General features: G+C 45.5%; 2 protein-coding genes across 2 annotated transcripts in view; one reads left to right on the forward strand and one right to left on the reverse strand.

Annotated features, from left to right (window-relative positions):
- herc1 (HECT and RLD domain containing E3 ubiquitin protein ligase family member 1) overlaps nucleotides 1-16,782 on the forward strand; it is a 44,608-nt gene extending 27,826 nt beyond the window's left edge. The window contains exons 45-79 of the mRNA XM_068741845.1: nucleotides 34-260; nucleotides 593-861; nucleotides 1,340-1,392; nucleotides 1,491-1,691; nucleotides 1,768-1,942; nucleotides 2,471-2,738; nucleotides 2,877-3,090; nucleotides 3,599-3,858; nucleotides 3,938-4,065; nucleotides 4,533-4,669; nucleotides 5,198-5,398; nucleotides 5,475-5,605; nucleotides 5,675-5,898; nucleotides 6,026-6,146; nucleotides 6,708-6,854; nucleotides 6,981-7,082; nucleotides 7,186-7,359; nucleotides 7,814-8,113; nucleotides 8,193-8,258; nucleotides 8,359-8,484; nucleotides 8,900-9,038; nucleotides 9,231-9,412; nucleotides 9,499-9,654; nucleotides 9,853-9,975; nucleotides 10,065-10,167; nucleotides 10,291-10,460; nucleotides 10,741-10,879; nucleotides 11,001-11,170; nucleotides 11,467-11,636; nucleotides 11,836-12,001; nucleotides 12,113-12,189; nucleotides 12,370-12,622; nucleotides 15,142-15,294; nucleotides 15,497-15,802; nucleotides 16,167-16,782. Of these exons, the coding sequence (XP_068597946.1) occupies nucleotides 34-260; nucleotides 593-861; nucleotides 1,340-1,392; nucleotides 1,491-1,691; nucleotides 1,768-1,942; nucleotides 2,471-2,738; nucleotides 2,877-3,090; nucleotides 3,599-3,858; nucleotides 3,938-4,065; nucleotides 4,533-4,669; nucleotides 5,198-5,398; nucleotides 5,475-5,605; nucleotides 5,675-5,898; nucleotides 6,026-6,146; nucleotides 6,708-6,854; nucleotides 6,981-7,082; nucleotides 7,186-7,359; nucleotides 7,814-8,113; nucleotides 8,193-8,258; nucleotides 8,359-8,484; nucleotides 8,900-9,038; nucleotides 9,231-9,412; nucleotides 9,499-9,654; nucleotides 9,853-9,975; nucleotides 10,065-10,167; nucleotides 10,291-10,460; nucleotides 10,741-10,879; nucleotides 11,001-11,170; nucleotides 11,467-11,636; nucleotides 11,836-12,001; nucleotides 12,113-12,189; nucleotides 12,370-12,622; nucleotides 15,142-15,294; nucleotides 15,497-15,802; nucleotides 16,167-16,352 (6,017 nt within the window). The 3' untranslated portion in view covers nucleotides 16,353-16,782. The remainder of the gene's footprint in view (nucleotides 1-33; nucleotides 261-592; nucleotides 862-1,339; nucleotides 1,393-1,490; nucleotides 1,692-1,767; nucleotides 1,943-2,470; nucleotides 2,739-2,876; nucleotides 3,091-3,598; nucleotides 3,859-3,937; nucleotides 4,066-4,532; nucleotides 4,670-5,197; nucleotides 5,399-5,474; nucleotides 5,606-5,674; nucleotides 5,899-6,025; nucleotides 6,147-6,707; nucleotides 6,855-6,980; nucleotides 7,083-7,185; nucleotides 7,360-7,813; nucleotides 8,114-8,192; nucleotides 8,259-8,358; nucleotides 8,485-8,899; nucleotides 9,039-9,230; nucleotides 9,413-9,498; nucleotides 9,655-9,852; nucleotides 9,976-10,064; nucleotides 10,168-10,290; nucleotides 10,461-10,740; nucleotides 10,880-11,000; nucleotides 11,171-11,466; nucleotides 11,637-11,835; nucleotides 12,002-12,112; nucleotides 12,190-12,369; nucleotides 12,623-15,141; nucleotides 15,295-15,496; nucleotides 15,803-16,166) is intronic.
- A 74-nt stretch (nucleotides 16,783-16,856) lies between these two features.
- LOC137898083 (circadian-associated transcriptional repressor-like) lies at nucleotides 16,857-19,101 on the reverse strand. The gene is made up of 4 exons (XM_068742082.1): nucleotides 18,961-19,101; nucleotides 18,517-18,595; nucleotides 17,824-17,938; nucleotides 16,857-17,657 (listed from the first exon to the last, which is right to left on the reverse strand). The coding sequence occupies exons 2-4, from the start codon at nucleotides 18,564-18,566 to the stop codon at nucleotides 17,274-17,276; spliced, it is 549 nt and encodes a 182-aa protein (XP_068598183.1). The 5' UTR covers nucleotides 18,567-18,595; nucleotides 18,961-19,101; the 3' UTR covers nucleotides 16,857-17,273.
- Nucleotides 19,102-19,311: the final 210 nt, after the last annotated feature.

Below are 19,311 nucleotides of genomic sequence, written 5' to 3' on the forward strand. Positions count from 1 at the left end.
CTCCCTTCACTTTAATCATCCTCTCCTTTGAAGCTGGACTGTATCGCTCCGTGCAGGCCCACCACAGCCAGTCACGTCGGGAGGTCCCATCCCTCCAGCAGCAGCAAGACCCAGGAGCCCTTTATGACTTCAACTTGGATGAAGAGCTGGAGATGGACTTGGACGAGGAGACCATGGAGGCCATGTTTGGTCAGGACCTCGCCAGTGACACAGACATTCTGGGAATGTGGATCCCGGAGGTACTGGACTGGCCAACATGGGTGTGTGTGACTTAATGCTATGGCTAAAGGGCTGCCGGAACCATTCTGCTCTTTTAACTTCCCTGCGTCACTTCTCATTTGCGGTGAATTCATTCTTTACTTGCACATTAAAATGCCAGCTTGAAAGGCCACCACTAACTGGCATGAAATAATGGAATACTTTACTTTACTCTGAATTTTCCTTGGGAAAGCAACTCGTCACATTCCTAACGTCACATTGCATGAATGCTTAACGCTTGTTCTCAGAATCGTGGTATTGTGCGCGCGTTCTGTGTTAATACATGTCTTCATGTGCGTGTGTCCCTCTTTAAATGTACCACCACACCTCGCAGCACGTATGTGAGACAGACGATCGGGATGAGGTGGTGGTGTGTGAGTTGTGTGAGGCCAATGTGGCCAACTTCAACCAACACATGAAGAAGAGTCACCCAGGTTGTGGTCGCAGCGCCAACCGGCAAGGCTACCGCAGCAGCGGCTCCTACGTGGACGGCTGGTTTGGAGGAGAGTGCGGGAGCGGGAACCCCTACTACCTGCTGTGTGGCAGCTGCAGGGAGAAGTACTTGGCCATTAAGAGCAAGGCCAAAGTCACTGTTGTGGAGAGGTGTGTGCCATCAAGGACTGCAACTGCAAATGCATTAAATAATGTGTTATTTATCTGTACTATGACAAACATAATAGCATTTGCTTGGTTTTTAATTGGTTGGTGTGTTAGTAGTACTGTGCCAGATTTCCATGGGTCAGGAAAGAACTGCATTACCTTCAGTTTGGATCCAAGATGTTTTTCCATTTGATAGATTGGACATTGTTTGGTGGAGCAGTGAATGCAAGTTTTAAGTTTGTGGTAATTATTAGAGGAAAGCATAATCATGCAAACAATTAGTCACATGAATAAAGCTGATAGCGTTACCTGCTTGGTGAAGATGGACCAGTGTTAAGTCAAAATGTCTTCTCGTCTGTAGCCCTGGAGAGCTATGTTGGAGTCATCAGGTCTTCTGCCTTATTTCAACACTGTTTTTATTTTCTACATGATATTTTTGGGAAATAAAGCTGACAATTGAGGTTCTGTGATTTGTATTCAGGTATAAGGGACAGGCTCCTGACCTCCTGGGAAAGCAGGACAGTGTCTATGAAGGTATTTATTCCTGAGTCATATTTGAAATGTATGCAATGTCATTTATTAAAAGGTTTGTCTTTAATTCCACTCGCTTGTGCTTGTCCATCTCTCTGCAGAGGACTGGGACATGCTGGACGTAGATGAAGATGAAAAGCTGACGGGAGAGGAGGAGTTTGAGCTTTTGGCTGGACCATTGGGTCTCAGTGAGTGCAGGATTGTCCCAGAGGCTGTCCAGTTTGCTGACAGTGACCCACTGGGAGCCTCTGTTGCCATGGTGACAGCCGCCAATAGTATGGAAGAGACTCTGCTGCAGATAGGTGTGTTGGACCATCTTGAACCAAACAAGGCTTTGTTCTGTAGTACAAGTACTTAAGTGTGCATGTTTGTAATCAGGCTGTCAGACGTCTGTGGATAAGAGCTCATCAGGAAGGGTGACCCTCGGCGAGCAGGCAGCGGCGCTCCAGAACCCTCATGACCGGGTGATGGCTCTGAGGAGGGTGACAGCTGCTGCCCAGGTGATGCTGGCCAGGACCATGGTGATGAGAGCCCTGTCCCTGCTGTCTGTCAGGTAGCGAACTATGACTGATGTTCTCTCCATCGCTTTCTGTGTATTATAAAGGCTCCATTAGATTTAAAAAGTAACTTTGAAGTTAAGTATTTTGTGCCATGTACAATAAAGGTGGATATTTATTTGGATTTTGATAATATTGCTTGAGGGGGAGATATAGGCCTGTAGCAGTCGGATAATTTTGAATTCTGGAGTGTTAAGTAATGCATAGTAAGTGCCTGTGAATATTTTTGGTCATCCAGTTCATGAGTGAAGTCAACTGGACGTTGTGAGTGATTTTAAGCTCTCTCGGTTTGACAAAAGGATTATTAAAATATAAATTATATCTCTAAAACATTTTGATTACATTTACTTCTAACTTTTACACTCAAACAAATTTGTACAAATCAGTAGCTATGTTACCAGCGTAGTTCAGCTGGAGTTCAACACCTTATGCTCCTAGTCAAGATAAACTGCATTTTGTATAAAGCAGTTTCTCTGAAGCAGCTTTGTTAATGTAACGCGTGATCTCCCCTCCCTCTAACACAGTGGCTCTAGCTGCAGCCTCGCTGCAGGTCTGGAGTCTCTTGGTTTGACTGAAATCAGGACTCTGGTCCGACTGATGTGCCTGGCAGCAGCAGGCCGTGCCGGACTTTCCACCAGTCCAACTGCAGTCTCTGGGCATGCTGAAAGGCCTCGAGGAGCCGCCAAGGCGAGCAAGCCCATCTCCTGTCTGGCATACCTGAGCACCGCTGTGGGCTGCTTGGCCTCCAACAGTCCCAATGCTGCCAAGCTTCTGGTGCAGCTCTGCACTCAGGTGTGAATACAAAAGACTTTATTTACATAAAACGACAAGTAAACTTTGTGTACTAATGAATTACTAAGCTGCATCCTTTTCTTATCTGTTTCTTTAAAGCTGCAACTCATAATGTGGAAATGAATTTTACCTTCTCAGAACTTGATCTCTGCGGCAACCGGCATGAATCTGACGACAGTGGACGATCCAATCCAGAGAAAGTTCCTGCCCAGCTTCCTACGCGGAATGGCTGAGGAGAACAAGCTCATCACCTCGCCAAACTTTGTCGTCACGCAGGCCCTGGTGGCCCTGCTGGCAGATAAAGGGGCCAGACTCAGACCTGCTTATGACAAGGCAGACATGGAGAAAAGAGGTTTGTAGACTTAGATCAATGTACTGCTGTTATCCCCAAAAGGCTCGAGAGTAAAGATGCATCATGTAGCATACTTTCACTTGGAAAAATCCAATGAGTTGTATACTTGGGTTACCTGAGATTTTGTTTTGGTCATTTCATGTTAAACACCAGAAAGATTTCTGTATTTTGTTCGATAGTGTTTTTCATCTATGAAATTTGCATGTATGAATTACTTTATGACTTCCCCGTCCTTAAGGCATGAGGATATCTGACAATGATTACTTGAATGTATTCTTATTTGTGTGTTGTTGTTTTTTGGTTCTTCATACTTCATGTAATGTAATCTGTAAGCATGCGCACAGCTTGGGTCTTTTTTATTTCTGCTCAGTAGTATCACTTTATGTGGGTTTTTCTGTATTATTTGGTCTGTTTGCTTTTATCAGTTTTGTCGTTTTGCCTTTTTTATTCGTGGTCCTTTGTTACACTCACGGGGGAACCTTGTCACCTCTTCTTCTGTTTTGAGCAGGTCTAATTGCGTATTTATATGTCCATCCTTTCCGTATTCCCTCCGCTGTAGGGCCTCTTGAGCTGGCCAATGCTCTTGCAGCCTGCTGCCTGTCCTCCAGGCTGTCCTCACAGCATCGGCAGTGGGCTGCACAGCAACTGGTCCATACGCTGGCTGCCCATGACCGTGATAACAACCAGAGCATGCCACAGACCTTTGCCGACATGGCAGGGGACCTGAGAAAGTGCTCCTTCATCAAACTAGAGGCTCACCAGGGCAGAGTAAGTCAATGCGGGATCAGGACTGTGTTCCCATAACGCACATTTTTTAGGCATTGAAGTCCTTCTCTGTTTGCCTCAGGTTAACACATGTGGTTGGTGCTGCAAGAAAGGCCTGCTGGCTACCAGTGGAAATGATGGGACGGTCAGGATGTGGAATGTAACCAAGAGCCAGTACACCCTTCAGCAGACCTGCATCTTTAACAAGGAGTAAGACGTTAAGATAAATACAAATGGTACAGAGGAGTGAGGTTCTGGTGGATTGCTTTCATGATTCATCAGATTTTATTTTTCATTTAAAAATGATCAGACGAAGCTAATATAATAGGGTTTCTCTTAAAATAACAATCCACACTGGTAATTACTGGGATATTACTTCAGAGGAAAAAGATGAAATAAGACACTTCTCAAAACATTTGGCTTTCTTGATCATTGAAGCACCTTCTTCGCTTGAATAAAAGTCTTAAACGTCTCAAGATCCATCTTCGGCCCGTATCAATCAAGGCCTCCTCCGTGTACCGGTACTTCCAGTGAAGGATAGCAAGACAAGCTAAATAAAGCGCATTTCTGTCTCTGTAGAAATGTCTTGGGCTCTGTTCTCTTGATACTAACGTGCATGGGATCTGGACATTTTGGTCTTGGTGGTAATTGTCATCGCTTTCTTTCTCACTTATCAGCATTGGTTTGCCAGAGGAGGGCGTGTCAGGTATGGGATCTCCCGGTGATCCTTGCCCGTCTCCTCTTGGGTGGAGTGTGACCGGAAAATATTTGGCTTCTGCCATGGAGAAGATGGTCAACATCTGGCAAGTTAATGGTAATGAGGAATTTCTTTCAATCTTCACTGCTTTCTTTTTATATTTTACCTTACAGTCAGATAATTTTGAATTTAAGTGTTTTTGAAATTCTATTTCATGATAAATTATTGCCAAACATACTTCACTGGTGTGTGAGGTCCACAGAATATGAATGAGAGAGTATTAAGATTTTATGGCTCTCATTAACTATGCATTTGCCTTGAGAGTCCTTGTAATCGAGTCGTCTCCTGTCTCTCACCGCACACCCTGCAGTATGCACCATCTGTCCTTGGCCACATTCAGTCGCCTCGCGAATGGAAGTCTACAGTCACAGTCCTATTAGCTTTCATTAGCACGTTTTCTCTTCCGCTGTTGAAATATAACTGTGCCCTAACTGTAGTGCATAATTTTGACTCATTGGAAATTCTGTCATTAGTCTAAATACTAATTTAATGATCAATTGCTTTCTCTATAAATTGTCAAAAATGCTCATCTCATAATTTGAACCTCCATATATATATATATATATATATGACATCATCTTTTAGGAGGTAAGGGGCTTTTGGATGTTCAACCTCACTGGGTGTCGGCGTTGGCTTGGCCTAAAGAGGAGGCAGAGTCTCTGTGGTATGGAGAACCTAAGGACTTGCTGCTAGTGGGTCGAATGGATGGCTCTCTGGGTCTCATTGAGGTGCTGGACACCGCCAGCATCCACCGCACCGAGCTGGAACACTGCTACAGGAAGGATGGTATGATGACAGACATCTAAATAACACACTTTAAGCCAGATTGTTGTTTACGATTCTTTGCTTTCCCGCACGACAGTGGCAGTGATGCACATAGCTTGGTACAGTGAAGACAAGCCTTTTGCTGTGGGCTATGCAGATGGAAAGCTACTGATAGGATCCAAAGAGCCTTTAGAAAAAGGAGCCATTGTTGTCATTGATGCACACAAGGTAAACAAATGAGAAACAAATGAATGGGTTGTTTTGATCCTCTAAACTGAACGTCTCTGCTTTTTACAGGACTTAATCACCAGTATGAAATGGAGTCCTACTGGTCATATTTTGCTGACCTGTGCCAAAGAGGAGACGGTGAAGCTGTGGGCTAGCCCAAACTCTCACCCAGACTCTGGCTCTGGCTCTGGTTGGCGCTGCCTGCAGAGTCTGCGACACCCAGCCCTGGTAAATGGCGTAGCCTGGTGCAGCCTGCGTGGACGGGAACCAAAGCCCCTCAACATGCTGGCCATGTAGGTTCAATTATAAGCTGAACATATTAATTTATGAAACATCTTCAGTCTCAACAAAATGGTTTTCTTCCATTTCATTCCCGTTAAAGACTATTTCCAGGTTGGCATATATCACTCTGTTTTTCAGATGCTGCCAGAATGGCCTGGTCTCCGTCTGGACGGTTCCTCAAGACATCACAAGCTTCCCGGAATCTTCTTTTTCTGACTCGGAGGGATGGTGGGAGAATGAAGTAAAACCTAAATTCATGGTACCAGATATACTTTAAATAATTACTCTAACTTGGCACCTGATTAGAAAAATAATAAACAAAATTCAGACCGTCCCATTAACACATAACGAGTGCAACTCAAAGTGCTTTACAGGAGAAAATAAATTTGGATTCAGATCAGACGTGATGTGTGCTGGATTTTGTCGATGTGTCATTGTGTTGTTTTTGTACAAGTATTGTCTGTATTCACGCTAGAAGACCAAATGATGTATCGGATCCGGTCCTAAAGAATCTTTTACAAAAACAAAAGTCAGGATTCAAACAAGGACCTGGATCTAATGGATTGTTGAGTCATGCCTAGCTCTCAAAAAGCATTTGTCTGAATCTGAATTCAGTTGTTATTTATTCACCTCCTCTTCCTCAGCTGGAGGAGTGTGCATTATTCTGGTGTGAAGCTCCAGAAAAGAGACTTCCCCTAAATATTTACGCTGAAGATTCTGGCCAGTTTATTATACTGTGTATTCTCTAGTCCTGGTAAATGTTTTCGACCATCATTAAGTGTATTTCAGCAATCATTCACATGGTGCCATTGTGTTGTAGTCTTCCCATTGGTCAGGAGATGGAGCGGTGTGTGTTTTCCAGCTGAAGGGCCACGTCACACCAGTAAGAACGCTGGCCTTCAGCCCTGATGGTCTGGCTCTCGCGTCTGGAGGAGTGGGAGGCCTAGTGAACATCTGGTCCCTAAGGGTAAGAAATACACAAACATATAATGGGAGGCAAAACGCCCACACAAGGAAACCAGTACAGATTCATTGCGCCCATCTAACTGGCAGCTGTAGTTCCTACTGGGTTTATACTGTGTGTTTGTGACAGGACGGGTCCGTGCTTCAGACTGTCGTAGCTGGTTCAGGTTCAATCCAGAATATAGTCTGGATCCCAGATGTGGGTGTTGCTTTTTGCTCCAACAGGTCAAAGGTAAAAAAAAAAAAAAATAGTTTACCGGTAGATGAATTTTGTTTTTCCATGTTTCTGGAAGTAAATTAATATTTATTTACTTTCTGGTCTGCTTCTTTTCCAGGATGTGCTGGTTGTGAACTGCTCTAAAGAGTTCATGATGTCCAACCATGTGCTGGCCACGTGCCGCACAGCTCTGAAGAAGCAGGGTGTGGTCGGCCTCAACATGGCGCCCTGCATGAGGGCCTTCCTGGAGAGACTGCCTGTCATGCTGCAGGAGCAGTATGCCTATGAGAAGGTACAAGGACGTCCAGCACGTTCCCTTCTTTCAATTACTAACATGTAAATGGCTAAAACCGCTTAGATCTTGACTGGACTTGTGGGAAATTTGATGTAATGTAAATGTGTTTTCATAAGTTTTATTTAGTTTTCAACCAGGTTTCTACAAATTTAGAATTTTCTTTTGTGACACAATTTAAAATTTAAGAGGCAGCTAGCTTTTTGAACTCAGTATTACTGCTAACAAGAATGTGTATGTATGTTTACGATACTATGGAACAGAAGATTTGCACATGTGGAAAGGGTGAACCCTTTAAAATTTGCAGTGCACCCGTTTTGTTCTGTGTTGAGTCCAGAGAACCTCAATTTCCAGAGGTTCTCTAGAAAAATTCTGATTCTAATATAAAGTTTTATATTATTATAAAGTCGAGAGTGACAAAACGCTCATGTTTTCTCTCCATCCTGTTTTGCAGCCACATGTGGTTTGTGGGGAGCAGCTCGTACACAGCCCCTACATGCAGTGCCTCTCCTCCCTGGCTGTGGGTCTCCACCTGGACCAGCTCCTGTGTCGCCCACCTGTGCCGCCTCCCCTCCGTCACCGACCACCAGAGACTGGCACCGCCGCCTGGTGCGCCAGCGAATGGGCCTGGTTAGACTGCTACTCTACAACAGTCAAGGCAGCGGAGGCCCTTGCTCGGGGCGTCACCTTCCCACCGTCATTCTGTGTTCCTGACCTGGAGCCTGTACCTAAAGACGAAATGGCTCTGCTCATGGTGAGGAGGCAGATGCTGCTGTAACTGTGGGAACTGTCATTCACTGTGTCATTAACACCTGTTTTATCTTGTTTTCCAGGACAACAGTAAATGGGGGTCTGTCATAGATGAACAGATCATGTCCTGGGCCACGTCTAAACCTGAGGTATTTGGGATTAGCTGTAAAAAATGTTTTATGTTCATTCTGTTGGTCTTTAGTCTTATTTATATATATATATATTTATCTGTCTGTTTGTTGTTTGCAGGACTGGCACCTCGGAGGAAAGTGTGACGTGTTTTTATGGGGTGCTGGGCGACATGGGCAGCTGTCAGAGGCTGGTAGAAACATCTTGGTTCCAACCACTGCCCCGTCCTTCGCTCAGGCACAACAGGTACACTTAGTCGTGTCAGCTGCATCCACAAAACACCGTCCTGCTGTCTTTAATCTCATAACATTTTATTAAACTTGGGCTCATTTTGAAGGCGGCGTTTGTTGTGAAAGATGTATTTTCAAATAATACATTACATTTTTAGAAATCCGCCTATTTTTCAAAATTGGTAAAAATAGTTTGAACTTTTGTCTCAGTTTGCAAAGCAGAATAAAAATATAGCCCGTACGGCTCTGATCCTTGTTGCAGTGTTTGATGGTATTGATTTTTGAGTTTGAATATGATGAAGCTGCTGTCATGCATGATCAGATCCCTGTTGTTGTCTCTCATGTCATTAAAAAAACGAACTATTTGTTCTCTCCTTGTTCTCTCCCTACATCGTTTCTTATTCTTTTCTTAACTGCCTGCTCTCCTTCAGGTGGTGTGTGGCCAGAACTGCACCTTTGTGATCCAGCCCAACGGGACAGTGCTGGCCTGCGGGGAGGGCAGCTATGGCCGTCTGGGGCAGGGCAACTCTGACGACTTGCATGTTCTCACCATTATCTCAGCTCTTCAAGGTGCCGCTCAGACCTTTGTATCCATGCTTCAGAGCCAGGGTTTGATAGCATCTTATCTTAGGCCTTTGAGTTGTTTTATCATCCTCGTTGATTTCATCGATGTATTTGATGCATCAAGAAGCCTCCCTGAAATAAAAAATAACTGGAAAGTGGCACTTTCAACCGGATTATTATTGTGCCTTTCTTCCTCAGGCTTTGTTGTGACTCAGCTGGTGACATCGTGTGGCAGCGATGGTCACTCCATGGCGCTGACGGAGAGCGGCGAGGTATTCAGCTGGGGTGACGGGGACTACGGTAAACTGGGCCACGGAAACAGCGACCGTCAGCGCCGGCCGAGACAGATCGAAGCACTGCAAGGAGAGGAGGTGGTGCAGGTCGGTGATCTCTACTCGGCAGTTTCCAACAGCTCTTCTTGTGTTTAGTCGCATCCCTTTCTTGTCTTCCAACACTTGTCCCTCAGATGTCCTGTGGCTTCAAGCACTCTTCAGTGGTGACAGCCGATGGAAAGCTTTTCACATTTGGTAACGGGGATTACGGCAGACTAGGTTTGGGAAACACCTCGAACAAGAAGCTGCCAGAGAAGGTCACCGCTCTGGAGGGATGTCAAATCGGACAGGTGGGATAATTTTAGAGCGTCTTTTCTTCCGTGGTGATGCACTGGGAAAAAAAGCACCGCTGTGATTGTTCGCATATTCTTCAACAAGAACGCAAAAAGAAGTATTCCTCTTTCTGCCCTATTCTGGCTAATTCTGCCCCTCTTTGGCAGAAAGATGATTCATCTCCCGCAGTACAGTATTGTGTTTTTCTTTATCAGGTCGCTTGTGGTTTGAATCACACTTTGGTCGTCTCTGCTGATGGGATGATGGTTTGGGCGTTTGGTGATGGAGACTATGGAAAACTGGGACTTGGCAATTCCACAGCAAAGTCCTCTCCTCAGGTAGACTCTGTTTTGGCCATAGATATTAATACATGATGATTTCTTTAAGTGAATGCAATGAGTGTTGCTTATAAATTTAAATTTCTTAGAAAGTGGATGTCCTGTGTGGAATCAGCATAAATAAAGTGGCTTGTGGAACACAGTTTTCTGTGGCTTTAACCAAAGATGGAAGAATATTCACATTTGGTCAAGGTATGTATGTTTTAATTTGTATCGCCCCTACCCCCCCCAAACTAATTTTTGACAATCACTGTAGTTTGTATGAATGGGTGATAAACTAATAAACAGAGGTAATAATGATGATGGATCTTGTAGATCGCTTAATTGGCCTCCCAGAAGGCCGGGCCAGGAACCACAACCGGCCTCAGCAGGTCCCGGCCCTCTCAGGGATCCACATCCAGGATGTGGCTGTTGGTGCCGAACACACTTTGGCGCTCTCTTCTACAGGAGATGTTTACACCTGGGGCAGCAACTCAGAGGGGCAGGTAAACCCCCCCCCCCCCCCCCCCACACACACACACACACACACACTGACAGGTCAGAGAGAACCATAACGTACAAAACAGAGTGCAATTACAATCTGGGTGAGGAAATGTTCTTTAATAATATCTTTTGAAAGGAGCTGCAGAGTGACAAGCGTAGTCTTGATTTCGGAAACTGCGGCATGACATTCAGTTTTTCCAAATGTGACTCTTCATTCTAAATTTGGTCGTGGGAGTAAATAAAGATGAACTCACCAGAATGATGTGCACCTTTGTTGAATAGCTGGGTCTGGGTCACACCAACCATGTGAGAGAACCGACCATTGTGACGATGCTGCAGGGAAAACACATCCACCAGATCTCTGCTGGACGCTGCCACAGCGCTGCGTGGACGGCTCCCTGTGTCCCGCCTCGAGCACCAGGTTAGACCCGCTCTGTTGTCTTAACATGCTACACCGTGTCTCTTGGCCACGTGGCACGGCTGACTCAGACACTCATTCATTATACTTGTTTGAATTGAACACTTTTCTCTGTCCTCCTCAGGCTCGTCAGTCCCCCTCCAGCTGGGTCTTCCTGTGGCGATTCCTCCTCAGTACAGTGGGCTGAATGAGGTCAGCATCGAGGCGGTGAGGGCTCGCCTGCGACTCCTCTACCACTTCTCTGACCTCATGTACTCCTCGTGGAGGCTGCTCAACCTCAGCCCCAACAATCAGGTATTCAAAGAGCCAGGACTCAGATTGAATAAACAGCAATTCAAATCTAAATTAAATAGTTTTGCAAAAAGTAATGATATTTCTAATACCATAGAAGAAGATGTCTGTTATGTTATGATGTCTGAGTGGAATAGATCATGAATGTAAACTTAAAGACGGATCTTGTCTGCACTAATCCGCACTTAGCCTTCACTTTTAGGAGAGTTTACTTAGATCTAGCACATGAAAGCTCGGGCTATAGATTTAGACTTTAACATGTGACGATCTACTCACTGTGTTGAATTCTGAAACTGCAGAGCTGTACGTCTCACTACAATGCTGGTACCTGGGGGATTGTCCAGGGCCAGCTGAGGCCCCTGTTGGCCCCGAGAGTCTACACTCTGCCCATGGTGCGCTCCATAGGCAAGACCATGGTGCAAGGCAAGAACTATGGCCCCCAGATCACCGTCAAACGGATCTCAACAAGGTCAGCACCCCATTATATTATTATTATTAGTAGTAGTAGTAACAGTTCAGTGTTATTATGCCTTTATTGCACTTTTCAGGAGCATATTCACTTCTGAAGTTCCCCAGAATTCATAGACAGGCACGCTGAGGGTTCAGATGTATTCTTGTTTTGTGAAACGTGACAGACTTTTTACATTTTGTTTCCTTTTCATGTACAGAGGACGAAAGTGCAAACCGATCTTTGTGCAAATCGCTCGTCAGGTTGTCAAACTGAACGCCTCAGACCTCCGGCTTCCCTCCAGGGCATGGAAGGTCAAACTAGTAGGGGAGGGAGCCGATGATGCCGGGGGGGTCTTTGATGACACCATCACCGAAATGTGTCAGGTACTGACAGACGTGCCAAATACTAAATCTGATCTAGATACGGCTATGTGAACTAGAAGGTGGGTGGATTTCTTACTGCCTGTAAGATGCATTCTACAACCATGTCTGTAGGAGTTGGAGACGGGGGTCATTGACCTGCTCATTCCCTCCCCGAACGCCACGGCTGAGGTCGGCTACAACAGAGACAGGTGAGGGAAGCCATGAAGAAGAATGCAGGCCTTAGCAGAGATATCATATCGTTGCCACTCGACAGCAGCGGCATCTATAAAGTCTGAGCCCCCCTCCTATTTTGATTATTAACATGGAACTCATCCCTTTGGAAACAAATTTAATCTGAATAGTTTGTTCGTTCCCTCCGATCTGCTCAGGTTCCTCTTCAACCCTTCTGCATGTCTGGATGAGAACATGCTCCAGTTCAAGTTCCTGGGCATTCTGATGGGTGTAGCCATCCGCACCAAGAAGCCCCTGGACCTGCACCTGGCGCCGCTGGTGTGGAAGCAGCTCTGCTGCATCCCCCTGCTCCTGGAGGATCTGGAGGAGGTGGACCTCCTGTATGTGCAGACGCTCAAAAGCATTCTTCACATTGAAGACAGCGGCATCACTGAGGATAATTTCCATGAGGTGGGAAATTAGATTTTTAACACAGGTTAGGGTGTAATTGAATATGCTGGTATGGTTGTGTCATAATTTACTAAATGTATAAATTACAAAGCCTACCAAGGTAAGCCACAGATGTTTGTGAACACTGTTTCAGATTCACCTCTGAACCTGTAACCCCAGACTCCCAAGAAGTCACACAGCTTACATAGTAATAGTAATAATTTTCCATCGTGCCTTTTCATATGTTTATTATTAGTGAAAAGTGAATTCTTAGGTGAGTCTGGCCTTCAGACCATTTTAACCTTATTCACAATTTCTTTAAAAAAGACAGCATTTTATTGATAAATGTGTCAAATGTTGTACATTTAGTCAACAGGATTGTAGACTACTTCTCTGTAGGTAGAAAGATAAATACTCAGACAACCTTTAAAGATCGCAGTTTTCCGAGTTGTTGAAAGCTTTCTGAAATTGCTGTTGAGAACAACAGCAATTTAAGAACTTCATTACTTTGTGCGTTATTGCTTTCTTGTTGTTAAACAGCACTGCATCGTTCGTCCAATTGAACTACATTTATTTGCATCTGTGTGAAGTCACTGATCTGCAGCAGAAACGCCTATGATTGGATTTCCCTGCACAGACACTGATGCCACGTCTGAGCAGCGTCACTGAAACACAATCAGCATTACGTACATTGTCCACCAGAGAGCAGAGTTTTACTCCGTTTTCTTTATCAATTCAGCACACTATCATAACCAAGTAAAAGGATCTTGGTTTGATTGTTTTGGGTTAGGGTTAGTCCGATGGCTGATAAATCCGCTTCAGTAATCCGGTTACTTTCTGTTGATGTCATATAAAGAGGGGATTATCCGCAAATGCGAATAATGTGAAATATCTCAAGCTGAAAACTAAAAATATCTCGTCTTATCAGTAAATCCACAGTAAAATATCATCCCTGCACACAGAGGTGGGATTTAGTTGGTACATTTCAATAGACTCAAACTTATCGCTCATATAATTTAATGTGTCAAAACACATCTTTGAGAGCTCAGCAGAAAATAAGTCACCCAGAGCAGCTCCATATCCAAATCACCGCTCCAGCACTGTTTAATCTTAATCTCAGGTTACACATCACAAACCTAAATCCCACAGGAGCAGTAATTATTGTTAGGACAACGGTGCCACCGTGCTTACGTCTCCTCAGCCGTGTGAATATTTGATTTATCAGAATCACATGAGCACTTGGTGAAAGATAATAGGCAGCCAGCTCAAGCTTCACGAGCCTGTTTTTATTCCCATAGTGACCGAACCAGAACAAACTCTGCCTCACCCAGTATGGCTAACAGGAACCAGCAGTGATCGTCATGGGCTTCATAGGAAGTGAATTCTATCAGAAACAAAACTGAGCGTTAGCCATGTTCACTTTCCAGACTCCAGGAGACAGAAATGTTGCTGTGACCAGTTTTAAGCACTGTGTTCAGCTCAGACTGCGCTGACCGCTGCTCCTTTGGTACGCGGTGTTCCTCTCGCATTGCTGAAGCGCTCCCACCACACCCCAACCCCAACCCACAGACTGGCTGGCTGGACTGCTAGAAAGCTAACGCGTCCCAAAAGCCCCCCCCTTCTGTCCGAACAAGCTCACACACCCCCTCTACTGTAAAGCCTCCAGCCTGCAGGAATGTCAGGGCCACTGTGATATCCTGCCTGCCGGAGACTTGGGCCCGGAGAGGGGGGGGTTGGAGCTACAGCAAAACCAAGGCCAGAGGGGGGGAGAGAGGAAGGAGCTGCATCTGCTGTCCTGGCATGACCGGAGGGAGAGAGAATCTCCTTGTTTTCGTTTTCCTGTTCTTACTGTCATTATCTTTTCCTGGTGCTCGCCAGGCCAGAGAATAAATTAATGATAAATAATATAATGATAAATGATAAATAATGATAAATGATAAATCATTTAGTATAAATCTTTGGAATCAAAACACTGCATAACAAAACGGCTACTAATGAGATGAAGGGAAATCCTCCTGTTTCTTTGACCATCTTTCTCTAACAATAGAGGGAGAAAGCTAAATAGCACTTTACCAGTAAAGTGCCGATTGGATGAATCATTAAATACTTGCTAGTTGTATCTGTATCATATCTGCTGATCAGTAGCCATCCATCCATCTTCATTCATCTGGGATTGGGCACCAGAGATGACAGGCTAAGCATTCCATTCTCGACACCTTTCTTACAAGCAGCATTTTCCAGTTCCTCATGCGACGTGTCTGAAGATCAATAATCCTTCCAGCATCTTCTCTGCAAAACCAGGTCCCCTGACCTCTGGATAGTGTCTGGAGGCCTCACGGCTGATTCTGCATCACTTTGTTGAGTGCAGCATTGAAATATTTTAGCTAAAATTATTATTTCTTACTTATGGTCCAAAATCCACAAAATGCCTTTAATAAAAAATATATAATAATAATGAGAGGAGTCTTAAGAATAAAAGTAATGCAGGTAATTTTCACCAGTTTAATAAACACCTGAGTGTTCCCTGTTTTATTTTCTAGATGATTCCTCTGGATTCCTTTGTTGGGCAGAGTGCAGACGGCAAGATGGTGCCCATCATCCCTGGAGGAAACAGCATCCCTCTGACTTACTCCAACAGGAAGGAATATGTGGAGCGAGCTATCGAGTACCGGCTGCATGAAATTGACCGACAGGTACCCGAAAGATTTCTGCTGTGTGAGAGCTTCCGGCTGGAACCGTTCCAACAGAGTTCTAAAGTATTATTCCAGATCAGATTCAGATTTGTTGTTATTATAGTTTCATTTTTTTCTCCTAACAAAGTGGATTTGGTCCTTGAGGTTTTTGCAGTGAACAGAATATAGAGGTTTAAGCCCCTCCTCCTGTCCCTTCTCTCAGGTGGCGGCGGTCCGCGAGGGCATGTCATGGATCGTTCCTGTGCCGCTGCTTTCCCTGTTGACCGCCAAGCAGCTGGAGCAGATGGTGTGCGGCATGCCGGAGATCTGCTGCGATGTGCTGAAGAAGGTGGTGCGTTACAGGGAGGTGGACGAGCAGCACGCGTTGGTCCAGTGGTTCTGGCAGACTCTGGACGAGTTCTCCAACGAGGAGCGAGTCCTCTTCATGCGCTTCGTCTCCGGACGCTCCAGACTGCCTGCCAACACGGCTGACATCTCACAGAGGTTTCAGATCATGAAGGTGGACAGGGTGAGTGTTGGATAAGGACGCTGTCGAAGTGTATAAAGATTCCACTTTATTGCACGTTATGGGATATTTTCCTTTTTAAAATGCTTAACTCATTCAGCACCAGCCTCTGTCAGCCGCCTCTTTACCCTGTCAGGTTGAGTTGCCGCTCTGTTTTGAGACAAGAAAGCGAATGCTATGAAAAGAGAACATCAAATTATCAGAACAGAAAGATGTGCGTTTAATGCTGCCTTAATGCTACCGAGGGCAAAAGACAGAGTAGTAATAAGATGAAAACACAATCTAACTGAAATTACTGCTGGGTCATGTCTGCAAGGGTCAGTGAGAGGTCAGTTATGAAGTGAAGGCCTTTGTTTTATCTCCGCAGCCGTACGACAGCCTCCCCACCTCGCAGACCTGCTTCTTCCAGCTCCGCCTGCCTCCGTACTCCAGCCAGGCCGTCATGGCCGAGCGACTGCGCTACGCCATCAACAACTGCCGCTCCATCGATATGGACAACTACATGCTCTCCCGCAACGTCGACAATGCCGAGGGCTCCGACACCGACTACTGATGCAGGCAGTGCCACACACATTATTGAATGCCAGGAGCCGCTGCTCACACACACGTTTCTTCATCACTGCACCAGTTGGGAATCCCGAGCAGAGAAACCGTGTTTTAAGCCCCATTTTTATCTACTTTCAAATGGCAGATTTATTTTCTCCATGTGGTTTATTATCAGTTTTTAACGACACAAATACACACGAAAAGTTCACTCAGTGCTTTGGTTTTTCGTTCTGCAACACCCCAGAGTCAGGGTTTCTGCGTGGAGGTATTTAGTTTGGAATGTGTATAAAATATTCAAGGAGGTGGGGGAGGGAATATTGTACATTGTGTAAAATGCTTCATTGGAGAATGTTTTGCATTATATCCATATTTATTGTTTTCATTGCCTTTGCAGTTTCCCAAAGCATAAAAAAAACGAATAAATGATGCATAATTGATGTCTGTCTGAAGTTTGCTTTTTAAAAACTGAAAAGAGAATATTTAAAAACACAATTTATTTCAGAAGTACAAAATATCACAAGGATCCTCTTTCATGAGCAAGTAAATAAAACGTAAAAAATCTGTCCATGAAGGAAAACGTGTTTAAGCTTAAAATCTGAGAGCCGGAGTCTAAAGGAACGATTCACTCAGCATTTAGTCACTCTTCTCCGTCGACAAACTTCTCTGGAGCTTCGCAGCAGTCTCCTAAACGGCTGAAGAAAACTGGGACTTGCAGTTTGCACTTAAAATATGCTTTAGATCATTTAAATAATGCCTAAACAGTCATGATTCCTTCAGCGTCGCGTTGTAAACCGGTGAAAATCCATCCCGCTCTACTGTCCTCAGGAGCCACACGCCCGCGCATACCGGAGACTTTGACTTTTGCATTTCTGAAGGCCTTTCTGTATCTTCAGGAAGCCGCCCGAATGCTAGAAGAGCGTCTCACAGATCAGCACATGAAGTGGCCTCTGTCCCGGTCGTCTCCACCTCCTTTGATCCCGGGAGCGACGATGCTCTCCTTCGCTTGCAAGAGTCTTTCCAGGCACGGTGAACTGATGTTGGAGGCCGGCGGCCCCTGGATTAGACCGGCACCGGCACCGAGGGGCCACAGAGGCCTCGTGCGTAGGTCAGTGCTGGAAGAGACGGCGTTGTCCTGGGTCACCGCTAGAGGGGGGGAGAACGGGGCACACCGGCTCAGTGACGGTTCAGGAGTTCTCGGGGAGCAGATGGGAGACGTGTGAAGCCATTTCAGGTGGGTGGAGGCGAGCATCTCCACATCCGAGGAGCAGGGCCACACCAGAGAGGACGGAGGGGGGGAGGCACTGCTGTGACGCTGCTGCAGAGAGAACGTTCCTGTTTTGTCACGCCTGTTGTCTTTCAGCAACTTGGGACAGACGATATCCACCTCCGGTTTTCATTTCACCTTCCCGTTACTCATTCTAGTGCTCGTCTATAAAACATTCTTGTCAGAGCATGAAGTGGATGGGCGTGGCTTTTACCTTGCGCTTCTCGACCGGCGTGCCGGCGCGCGTTTGGGTCGGGGATGGTTTGATACGAGGGAACCAGCTCTGAAGCATTTGCTCTATTGTCAGAATAATGCTGAGGAAGCGTCCACTAGGGGAGAGAAGAACAGAACCAAAGTGCCCACATATTTAAATGGCCTCCAGCGTGACCGGAGCAGAACAATTCCCTTTATAGGTTTAGAACTTCCTGTGACATTTATTTCTAGCAGTGGGAAACCTGTTTAACTTTAATGCGGCAGCCTTCAACCGTGTTAACGTGTCCTCTGCTGTACGGTAAGAGTTAAACACCATTCTAAATACACACCACAAAATACAGTCAATTGTTTCTACGCGATGTGCGTCTTAATAAGCCACAAAGAAGGTAAGTTGTTCCTGTTCAATGTATATCTGAGATAAAACAGTTACATTCTTCAGTAACAGAGATAATCTGCATTCTGTAAGTGTGATGCTATCTGAGCACACGGTATCACATCACGTGTATGGACACAAACACACACACACACACACACACACGCACACACACGTGGCCAATGAGGGAGCGGATAGACCTGCAGCTCATTCTGATTAAGTGTTGATGTCCTCCTGTTTGCAGAGGCACACGGATCTGAGGTGGAGATTAATCGGTGGACGTGGAGTTTCTTATTGCAGCGTGCAGAAACAGCTTCTCACCTCACGCTTGGATTCTGAAGGACGCCCATTATTCTCTGGATTCGGTCCATCGCGACGCTCTCCTGAAAACTGCTGAGACCTGCGGGAGGACATGAAGAGAGAAATCTGCTGTGAGCATTAGAGGAGAGGATTTGATACCCAGACAAAGCTCAGTATTGCAGTATTGCAGTATAGCTGCCTGTCTTACACATGGAAAGAAACGAAGATGATGAATTCTGCCCCCATTCTTTTGTTTAACTGTCTTAACATTTAAATGGGATTCATTCTCTGTAGAATACAAATGTCTGGATTCAATATAATTCTAATCCAAACATTGGACCCAAGCGTTGACATCGCCCCAGCAGTGACATCACCGGTTCACCCCCAGCAGTGACATCACCGGTTCACCCCCAGCAGGGCGATCCACCATTAACAGAAGACTGAAGGCCGGATCGAGACACTTACGTTCAGAGTACCTGCCTGACCTCAGACCCCGCAGGATGGACGACAGAGGCCGGATGTAGCACTGCAGCTCCGAGCACTGGGAGGAACGGAAAAGAGCGTTAGCATCGCACTAACTGCTGCACCACCTCAAGCACCTGTTAATACACACTTCAGTCCCAAAATCCACACCGCTTTCCGCCGACTAAACAGGATCGCACGCGTTACATAATCACCAAGACTTGTTAGGAAGTAGTGTGTGTGTGTGTGTGTGTGTGTGTGTGTGTGTGCGTGCGTATTCCTCCTGCTTCTCATTGTGACTTATTGATTATTGACAGGACGGCCGACTGTTCTCTCATCCCCATTAGATCTGCA

The sequence above is a fragment of the Brachionichthys hirsutus genome, chromosome 1 (genome assembly GCF_040956055.1).
Source record: "Brachionichthys hirsutus isolate HB-005 chromosome 1, CSIRO-AGI_Bhir_v1, whole genome shotgun sequence".
Lineage (NCBI taxonomy): Eukaryota > Metazoa > Chordata > Actinopteri > Lophiiformes > Brachionichthyidae > Brachionichthys > Brachionichthys hirsutus.

Coding starts and splice junctions, on each gene's coding strand:
- LOC137898083 (XM_068742082.1), bottom strand. CDS start 18,566: ATGGACCGAATCCAGAGAATAATGGGCGTCCTTCAGAATCCAAGCGTG. Junction 17,939..18,516: donor CTTCAGAATCCAAGCGTGAG/GTGAGAAGCTGT, acceptor TCTCTCCCCTAG/TGGACGCTTCCTCAGCATTA. Junction 17,658..17,823: donor CGCCGGTCGAGAAGCGCAAG/GTAAAAGCCACG, acceptor TCTCTGCAGCAG/CGTCACAGCAGTGCCTCCCC.